This window comes from Corvus brachyrhynchos, unplaced genomic scaffold (assembly GCF_000691975.1).
Source record: "Corvus brachyrhynchos isolate BGI_N302 unplaced genomic scaffold, ASM69197v1 scaffold28, whole genome shotgun sequence".
Classification (NCBI taxonomy): Eukaryota; Metazoa; Chordata; class Aves; order Passeriformes; family Corvidae; genus Corvus; species Corvus brachyrhynchos.
This window is the reverse complement of record NW_008246058.1, coordinates 3,406,656-3,416,866: the sequence shown is the minus strand read 5'-3', so window position 1 is coordinate 3,416,866 and position 10,211 is coordinate 3,406,656. Positions and strand designations below refer to the sequence as shown.

The window sequence follows — 10,211 nt, the reverse complement described above, 5'->3', positions numbered from 1 at the left end:
TTTTCTGGATTGTTTTTGTGGCTTGGGGTTTTTTTTGGGTTTTTTTTTTTTTGTTAGAGTTGTGGGGTTTTTTGTTATTGTTGTTATTTTATTTAATTTTATTTCAATAAAGCTTCCATCTTTGAAGTGCAAGCAGAAACTCCCCTGCATTTGTATTTGATACTTGGCTGAACTTTCATTTAGTTTTATAGCTTGGTCCAGATTTTTAAGGTTTAATGTGCCAAGTACAGCACATACTACTAGAACTCCTCAGTCTAAGCTTCCCAAATCTGCTTTTCAAGAAACAGATACAACAGTATCACCTTCATTAAAGTCAAAGTTTCAGTATTGCTGTTGAAGGGCTTCTAGAAATCAGAACACAGAAGTCAGATTTATGACAATGAGATAAGTAATGAGCTTTGTAAAACACACATGTTACAGTAAGACTTTTCCTAGAGCAAATAAAAATCATCAGGGGACTTAATTTTTTTTTTTTTTAACATTTCTTTCTAGGTTTGTGAAGTGCTAGCAATTTCAGCAATAAAACTTTCAAAGTGCCCTGGCTGTGCCACTTAATAGTGGCTTTTCCGAATAGTATTCAAACAAGTAAGAACCCTTCTCTAAGGGAAAATTAGAAGTTTAGCATTATGCTATTTGCAAGTCAGATCTTGAAATATTATGAATATTCAATACCTGTCATCATTTTATTCATAACCATATAAAAAAGCAGTTACATGATACTGCACTGTCAGGTCTATAATACATCAAGTAAGACTGCAAAAATAAAAGTCAGCAAAGTAAAAAGGCCTCAATTCTCATATTTTTCTTGCTTGGTTTTTTTTACTAATTGTCTCACACAAAAAAAAGTAGCAAAGGCTTAATCTTAAATACAAAGGTATTATCATCAAACCAGGTCCTCTAATCCAGACTGATGGTACGCTTATCATTTCAACTGAACCACTCATTACAAACTTGCAACACTAGCACTCATTCATACCCTGAACTACTCCCTGGCCTCATCCCAATCAACTATTCACACCTTATTTTAAGCAGAACAATTAAAAAATTTGTTTGTGGTTTTGAAACAGTCGTTTTGAATTCTTCAATACCACACTCAAAATACAGGAAGACAAATTTAAGGATATTTCAACTGAATTCTCAAAACACTGTTTAGAAAGGAAAAAAGAGGCATGAATATGCAAAGACAGAAGGTGTTAAAACACTACTTTTAAAGTGGACTTGGTGGAGAGCCTACACTGGAAACACTTACCTTGTCAAAACATCAACATGATCATCTCAGAAGACAATTCAGAGACACTTAAGTCAGAATTGTGAAAAAAATGAAACTATACTGTCAAAGTTCACTGAAATATCTAATCTAAGGCAGTGCAAAATGATGGCTGGTGAGGGGCAACCAGTCACCTTGCAAAATGAGGGACTTCAAATTATTCATCACTGACCTTCTTAATAATCTGCACTGAAGGACCTGATGAACACCAGTGATATATATCTGTCATGCAATTACAACTGTTAAGCAACCAATATGCAACTCAAGAGTGATACTGTCATCCATGGTGGATTATTGAAGTAATAATCCATTAAAGAATAAGTTCAAAGGGGAAAGTGGTAAACATCTTGCCATAAGTGAAAACACTTTAAAAATTTACAATTAAATAAAAACCTAGATGGTATCTTATAAAAAGAAGTACTGAACACAACAAGGCCACAATAAATTAGTGTTTCCATAAAATGACATGCTGAAGGTTTTGTTCCCAAGTCTATACATTTTTTACTGTCTGTTAATTCCTAAATATTGACAGCATAATTGAATAATTGAGGTACAGTAGTTTACATTTGTATATGTCTTGTAAAAAGATTATTATTTTTCTTCCAGTTTTTCTTCCTCCTCGCCAAAGAACAACAAAGGAAACATTCCTAAAATGCAGCCAATGGTCACTCCAATAGCTTTACCCTAAAGAAAGGGGGGAAAAAAATTTAGGTTTTCAATGATCAGTTGTTACTCATTTCCCATGTACCACCACAACCAGGAACACACACCCCTCGTTCTAGTTTTCAGTTAGGAGTCGTATGTTTTTCTTAGCATGCAGACTAGAAACACAGTCTATGAGAGAGACAGATATGACAAGGTTAGAAACAGTGTTTGCTGTGATAAAAGACAATTCTGAAGAAAGAGGAGAGCAATGCTCATGAAGAGCTGCACAAGTGGCAAGAGAGAAAACAGACACTCAAAGGATTAGCAAAATGGCCAGGAAGACAGGAAAGGAAAAAAAACCAAAACAACAAACCACTGAACAACACCTACACACATTTTAGGTTCAATTATAAATGTATTTGCTTGTATCTGCTGCAAATCATAGAAGTCAGAAATGAGTGGCTCCTTGCAAACATGATGGCTTTCAAAGGCACAAGGCAAAACCAATAAAAATTGAAAAACATTTCAGAGTTGACCTGAATGTATAAGTCAAGAGGAGAGGAAATAAGGACAAGCAGCCTCCAAACCACATCACCAGCAGTAGGTGGATAGTGCTGAAACACTTGAGACAGCAGGTAAAAAAGAAAAAATGCTACCATACAGGCAAAGGTGCAAGAAGTCTTCACAGAAAAAGGATGTGAACAAACTGAGTGCAATGAAAGGGTTTTTCCACAGGCTTAGGTTTAGCAGTGATAGATCAAAGCACTGAGCAGTGAAGGGTTGGCATATTGCCCTATGGTCTGTCCGTTCTAAGAGTCTTCTCAGTAAAAGCTTTCTCCCACAGCTTTTCCTCAGTAAGTGCTATTTCTCTTCCCTTAAATCTGCGAAAGTATTTTTCCCAGTGAAGGCTCATTCTGACAAAGTGAAATAAGTATCTGTTTCTTTACTCAGTTTCTGATAATCTATTTCTTTAATCATTGCTCTCAGTGTTGAAGTGGGACCACTTCAAATGTTTAAATGTCAAGTAAGTAATCACAAGAAATGAAAATGAATCTGCAAGATGAGTATCCTGTAACTATAAACACAGGCAGTGATTACTACGCAAATGCTAAAAGTTTGGCCAGAGTAAAGCTAATTTCATATCCAAGCTAATTATAGAATATTAGAAATTACTACATACCAGCACAGGTATATAAATAGCATGCACTTGACAAAGAATGTATAGGAGTAAACTACTAAGGAGTCACAACTTCCAAGTAAACTGTCACCATAGCCAGAGCTCAACCCAGGTATCTGCACAGCATACACAAAGTTACTGCAGAGACTATCCACGCCACTAGTTACTTGGGGCTTGCTACATACAAAAAACCACTCAAGCCCAAAAAAATCCAGTCTCATGATTCTCCCTGACATGGGATCATGACTAGATCTTCTGAGGAACAGGCACGATGTTGGTGGTCATTAAGGAATAAATAGAAAAAGTGACAAAAAGCATTTATCAGCTAGTTTAAACAGAAAACCCTCCATGCCAGCAGTGCCGCCCACAGGATACTCACCAAGTGTGCACTGAGACGCGTCTGCCACATGTCAGCTTGTTTGGGCGTCAGGTCAGGGATTGACAAACCCAGTCGTGAAGCCAAAGCTTCTACATAACCTGCAAGACTGGAAGAACCACAAGACAAGAACAAACTATTTTGAATCTCACAGTATCGTCTAGCGAGGGTTTTGAAATACTTGAACTTAAAATCAAGAGCTTTTCCTTCAGCATACCGATAAAGTGATTGAAAGAAAACTATGGCAGAGTTTAGACTTCCAAAGGTCACATTTTCCAATGTAAGTTAATTATCTCACTGATTTAATATACAGTATTTCCAGAAAAACTTTATGCAGTACAGCACAACTGGGACGAATGTTAATGCATTTTTGCAGAGCTTTTTAAGTAACCTTTACTGGAGGAAAGGTCACACACAGACTAGTTAGTGGTAAGCCTTGTAATTTGCAGAAAACAAAACAGAGGCAAAGTGGGAAAAACAGGCATAACAAACAGCTTTACTTTCTGCAGCTATGCAAAAATTTCCTTTATAAACTAAAATAAGCTGTATCTCTTTTTATCAGAAATAGGTGTGCCTAGACCTGAAGACATTGCCAAGATATTGTTTTAGCTGAGGAGAAAGAAAATCTCTTCAGATGTGGGGATAACAATCTGAGAACGTATATTAGGCAGAGCTGTATTATGTTACCAAAAAAATTATTTTCTCACTTTGCATCTCAATGAATGCACTTAATATTCCTACTACAAGTTCATACATACCCCAGTCCAGCTAAATCTGAAACAAGGTTTCCCAAAGCTGCAGCTGGAGGGAGGAAGAGGGAAGAGAAAAAGGTATTATTCTAGTTACGAACAAAACCTACCAGCTCCCAGCCCCCAGTGACCCTCGCTTATTATCAATTTATATAGAATTAAAGACTAAGGAACTAAGTTCCTTTTATTATAATGTTTTTATTCTGACCTTATTACAGTTTAATAACAGTGGCAGACTAAAATAGGAGGTTCAAGTATTTTTCTCAATTTACACGGAGAAAACTTGACAAATACAAAAAGACAACACTAACACCTGGAAATCAACGTAAGTTTCGAGATCAATGTTAAGAACAGCTGTGCGTGGTTGCCAGCTCCATGCAGCTAATGCTGGACACCAAGCAAAGCCTTCCAGCGCCTGAAGAGGCACAGGAGCACTGGAAATAGAAGGAGCTGTCACTCAGATATGCAGCTTTGATAAACAATGTCAACATATCCATGAACTGTGTCAATTTAAGAAGAAATACTGTGAATGAAGTTACACACAAAATACATGATTTCACAGCAGGCCTTACTGAGATAAGCTTGCCTGTGACTCTCTCACATTGAACCAAGGACTGCAAATTCCCAAATCTTTAACTCGCTCTGCTGTAACATTTTCAGTTAAGCTCTCCCTCCATGTGCTTTCGAGCAATGCTGCACCTGCAGCTGGTGGATCCATGAGCAGCTTTGTACCCTCTGACACTGCAGAGGCACCAAAGCTGTCAAGCAGAGCGAGCTTATCAGTTTTGGCCCAGGGCAGGAGCAGGGTGGCTGCTTGGCCTTCCTGTGGTATCTCACCAAGGCAGAGGAGCCACCAAGAACTGCAGTAGAAAGACACCAACACTGATCTCCACTTAGCACTGCAAGCAAACAGCAACGTACAAATACATATATCCACAAACATCAATACTGGGCCCTGGGGAATTTAGAGCAGTTCCATTACAGAAATGCAAATATACTTTCCCAATTGACCCAGGATTTGAATTATTAGGTTGAAACCAACAACAAGCATTTCAAAAGCTATTTGAACTGAAATTCCATTTCTGGAAATGGAATATGTCCTTGCTTCACCCAGAGGTTGTTTCTTTATTAGGAAAGGCAGCTGCAAGACTGAGGAAGTGCCATTTCCAGCCCTGTGTGCTACTTTCAGCCTAAAATATAGGAATGTGCCGTATTAGTCTAAATGTGCTGCATTTTTAATACTTGCCTGCCATAGTTGAAATTCCTAAGACAACTCCAATTGACAATTCTATTTGGGTACCCTGAAAAATAAACAGTTTTCTCATTATTTGAGGGATCTGGAATTAAAATAAATTATAGTGATACAACTGACAGAATTATTGCTTACTGCTTGTCTATGTTAAAAGTGAAAGGATAAATGGACATTTAGGATCACACAGATCCTACCTTCCTGGCATATATATCTCCCCCTAAGGCAAGAGCCTACTTCTGAAATTCTTTTAATATTTCATACTCTTGTAAGCAGGCAGCTGGTGGACAAACCTGCAACCTCTATCCCTGCACACTACCTTCTCCACTCCAATTCTTAGCTGAATGTACAGCACTGAATGAAAACTTCTACAAATACTGAGCAAACAAATAAAACACAATATCACAGCTCCTTATGTTTTCAGCTGAAGAAACAAAATCACATGGACTGCACTATGAAACAGCACGACGTGGTCCGAAGATGAGAGACAATGTGCATGAACTAAAACAAGACGTGTTCCAGTCGGATAAAGCAAAACATGTTCCACCATGAGCACAACTGAGCCTTGGAACAAGTTGCTCAGACAGGCTGCCCTTGGATTTCTCAAGTCCCACAGGATAAAACCAGGAACAACTTGGTCTCATCTTACAGCTGGTTCTGCTTTGGGCAGGGAGTTAGACTAGAGATCCTGAGACAGTCCTGAGCAGGGGGACCTTCTAGACTAGACCTCACAGGCCAGTCTATTCTGTTCTCTTGAAAAACACTTGAAAATCACTTGAATCTTACAGACTCGATCACGGAATTAAACAATGAACTTACCGCAGCAATCATAATTGCGTTATCCAAAAATCCAAACCCTACAAAAGGTAATGCATTGTGGAAGAACACTAAAAGAAACAAGTAAAAGAGAAAATAAATAACTATAAGAGAGTTCACTCATGCACAGGAACAACTGAAATGTCTAATACTGGTTTTAAGAGAAACAAAGGCAACATACACAAAATTCATTTCCTACTAATTCTGCTGGTGACCTTTTTGTTGCTGGCAGGTGTGGTAAAACCCTTGGCTACAGAGAAATGTTACTAATGGCTTGTGAAGAACCAGCTAAACAATTTACTCTGCAAATAGTTGTACAATTTCACATGGAAGCCTACTAGTTCACAAGAGAAATATTTAAAGCTACACAAACTCTGGTATTATTTAGAGACCTTCCAATGATGTTGCAGTATCACTGAAGATCACCAAACTGTCTCACCAGACTCCCCGCATGCTTCTCTTGCTTGAAATAAAGGCCCTTTCTCTGCAAGTCTCTCACTACTTCTGTGCAAGAGCTCCATCTTCTTCATACATTCCTAAAAATTTGTATTTTAAAAGCATTGTCTGGAGCTAGACAATTCTTGCCAACACTCCTTCAGCCAAATTGGCAAATGCTAAGGTAGTTTTCACTAGTGTGTCATATACTGTTAATTATCTCACTAATTCAACCCAAACTTGTGTCTTGATTTTGTTTGTGCACTGTCCTCAGAACAAGTTAGATTTGTAGCTGCTCCTTAATACAGTGCTTAAGAAACCAAGTTCCACCTTTTGTTTCATGCATTTTCTTCTTTTTTACTTCTGAAACCCATTAAATCCTTTTTGAAAATATTTTCTATTGCAGAAGCTTGGAACATGCTGCTCTGGTTAATTTCTAAGAATGAGTACAGTGCTACTGTATCATTCCTTTTTGTCCTGCTTCATTTTCTCTCCCAGGTTTTAGCTTGTAAGCTTCTGATGGGTGTGGGATTGAATTTGCACAGCGTCGCCTCCAGCTGAGTTTCAAGGCGCTCACTTCGTAAGACTAAACACAGCTCGAGGACATGCTACTTGACAAAAACACAGCTGAAAGTTGAAAATTTTCATTTTCTTTAACATTCATAATGCAGCAGATATTTATTTTGGATTTGGTTGGAGTTTGGGGGTTTTTTCCACTTCAGATTGGACTATAATTCCTACATTTTATAAACTTAAAGAGATGCAAACCTACGAAGAGAGAAGAAAGAAGAGTACATGACCCTCACAATCATGTGAAAAGAAACTGGTACCAGTACCTTTTGGGTTTCCTTCCTGCAGACAGTATGAATTCATGACCACACAAAAAACCAAACCCACACTCAAGATCTTTCATGTTTAGGTACTAGAATGTGAATGGACAGTTGCAACTACTTTGTGGGAATACACCTATCTTCCAAACTGCACAGGTAAAAGACAGCACAAAATGTATGAAACTTTCAATTTTTTTTTAAGCTATCACAAGACAAACCCACCAAAATATAAATAACAAAAAAAGCACACAGATATACCCAGTATTTTCAAATGTGTGTACCAAACTCCGGAGCTAAAAAGGGAGCTCAAATTCTTAGTGAAAAGGACAGAATTTTGGAATTCATGGAGCAAACAGAACCCCAGGGACAAAGGGAGGAAAAAAACCCCCAAATGAGAATAAATGTAGATACTTAGAAAAGGAGAATGTTTGCCTAAATAAATTGCCCACTGGAGAGTATAAAATCACAAAAATACACTAATTTGGAAACTAAATCAGAATTTGAATCATCACGGTATTATAAATATTCCAATTTCTCTGCAATTTTATACCACTTCTCAGTCCTTTTAAAACACAAAACCTCCACAAGGTACTGAAGCATCAACACTGCTTGGCTTAGAAAAACAGTGCTTTCAGCTGGCTTTGAACAGCACGCTCTCATTTGGGCTTTCTGTCCTACTTTCACTAAGTGCTGCACATTCTCCAGCCGAGGTGTTACGAAACAAAGGCAGCAGGGTGAGTGTTGGTGCTTGCTTTGGTTTTCTCTTACTCCATACAACAGGGATGAGGACAGACAAGCACTTGTACAACAAAGATGACACCAATTCAAAGAGAGACTCCACAAATACTGAACCATATTCAACATTCTTCTTTTACCATGTCTCAGTTGTCCTGGAGATGGTGGTGCAACCTCCAACTTCTCTAGAGAAGCCAAAATGAAATGAGAAAGTTAGCTGCTTCATCACAAATTTGGTTTACTATAAAGTCTTTACCAAATTACTAGCAGGCAAAAAAGCAGTTATGTTATTTAACAGCTTTCAAATTGGAAAGAAAAATACTTCACACCTACATTTTTACTATTTTTACAAAAGAAAACATGGTATTAAAGCCAAAAAATCTTAGAATATTACAAGCTTAAACTGGCACAAGTGATTATGCAAAGTAACAGCATACTTCAGAAGCAATCCAACAGCCATCTTCATTTGAAAATTACAAAAACACACTAAAATTAGAAAAATCAAATCTTCTAGAGACAATTGTATGTTATTAATTTTTAGAGGTCCTATAAACATGCAGCTGACAACCTTCTTTCCCCCATAGAGAGTATACAAAAAAAAAAAACCCTACCATTTATATTCTCACAAAAGGCATCTTTTCACAGCATTATAAGAATAAAAGGAAAATAGAGACCACTGATTTCAGTAACAGCAGATTAAGTTTGGTCATTTGGTGCATGTTGCAGGTATCCTGGCCTCAAATCACTAAGAGTCTGCAAGGACCAGGACATCACTCCTGAACCTGACAGAGTACTTTCTGTACACAAAATCAATGCAGTCATGACTAGAGATGCTGTGCAGAATGCAGCAGCAAGTTACTCATTTAACAGCAAGGGAAAGAAACCTACCTACTTTTTTAGGTTTCTTGTTTTGTGTATTTTTTCGTGTCAATATTGAGAATAAGACCTCCTTTTTAAAACAAAAGAAGTCATTCCCGCAATATTTTCCAATATTATGAACCCTGAGATTCTGACAAGTTGCTTCCATACTTCTGCTGAAGTAACTTCTACAGAAGAAGCTTAAAAATGGTAAAATGCAGAACCTACAACACTCAAGTATTCAAATTTTACTTGGGGAAGCCAAGTACATGGAAAGACAATGCTGCAAACACAGACTGTGATTCATTTGAGCACATATCTGAGCAGTAGAGACTAGAGTGAGTATTCTTGCATCCAAGTCACTCTTATATTCAATACTATTGTAAAGAAGAAACTAAAATACTCACTTAAAGTAGCTTTGAGGAAAAGAGTGAGATCATAATACCAGTATTCAGCCAACCAGGACACTGACTTCCAAAAAAGTTTCATTAATTGAAGGTCTTTAACAACTTTCAAGCTATAGCAGTTACTGAAGAGGTGCTTCTTCCCTCTGCCCGATGTAAACACTACCTAAGGTCTAGAAACAGCAGTTGTACTTACCATGCAAATGGGACAAGTATAGCCCAAATACTACAGAAATAAAGATTATTTTGCTTTCCCCTAGAAAATGCCAAGAAATTCACAGATTCAAAGCTCAGAGGAACATGGAAGAGGAACATGATAAACAGAGGGGAGCCCTGTGAGAGTCAATCTTCTGAAGCCTCGAGTATTGACAACAAGAAAACGTCAGACCAAAATTTTCAGCTTGTGTTCAAGAAGGATGAGATTGGGGATGGAACCCATTTTCATATGGTCTCCTTCTGTCCTCACAGGTTAAGCAAATCTTTTATAGAAGCATGGACAAAGAAAGATCTATATACACCGGTACTGCTCTTTGGGCAGCTTTTCTCAGAGACCGTAAATTCTTACAACACTGGGGAAAATCAGAACCACCTTGAAACAAAGAGAGTAGCTGAGGCCACGGTTCCCTAAAGCTACAGATGCCCTGAGGGTGGCCAAGCAACCTAAGTCAAC

The 10,211-nt window shown here is 37.8% G+C and overlaps 1 protein-coding gene across 1 annotated transcript in view; it reads right to left on the bottom strand.

Annotated features, from left to right (window-relative positions):
* Positions 1-105: 105 nt before the first annotated feature.
* Positions 106-10,211, bottom strand: part of TMEM65 (transmembrane protein 65) — a 36,006-nt gene continuing 25,900 nt past the window's right edge. The window contains exons 3-8 of the mRNA XM_017746045.1: positions 8,420-8,464; positions 6,283-6,350; positions 5,461-5,515; positions 4,224-4,266; positions 3,469-3,574; positions 106-1,951 (exon numbers count right to left, since the gene is read on the bottom strand). Coding sequence (XP_017601534.1) covers positions 1,859-1,951; positions 3,469-3,574; positions 4,224-4,266; positions 5,461-5,515; positions 6,283-6,350; positions 8,420-8,464 — 410 coding nt within the window. The 3' untranslated portion in view covers positions 106-1,858. The remainder of the gene's footprint in view (positions 1,952-3,468; positions 3,575-4,223; positions 4,267-5,460; positions 5,516-6,282; positions 6,351-8,419; positions 8,465-10,211) is intronic.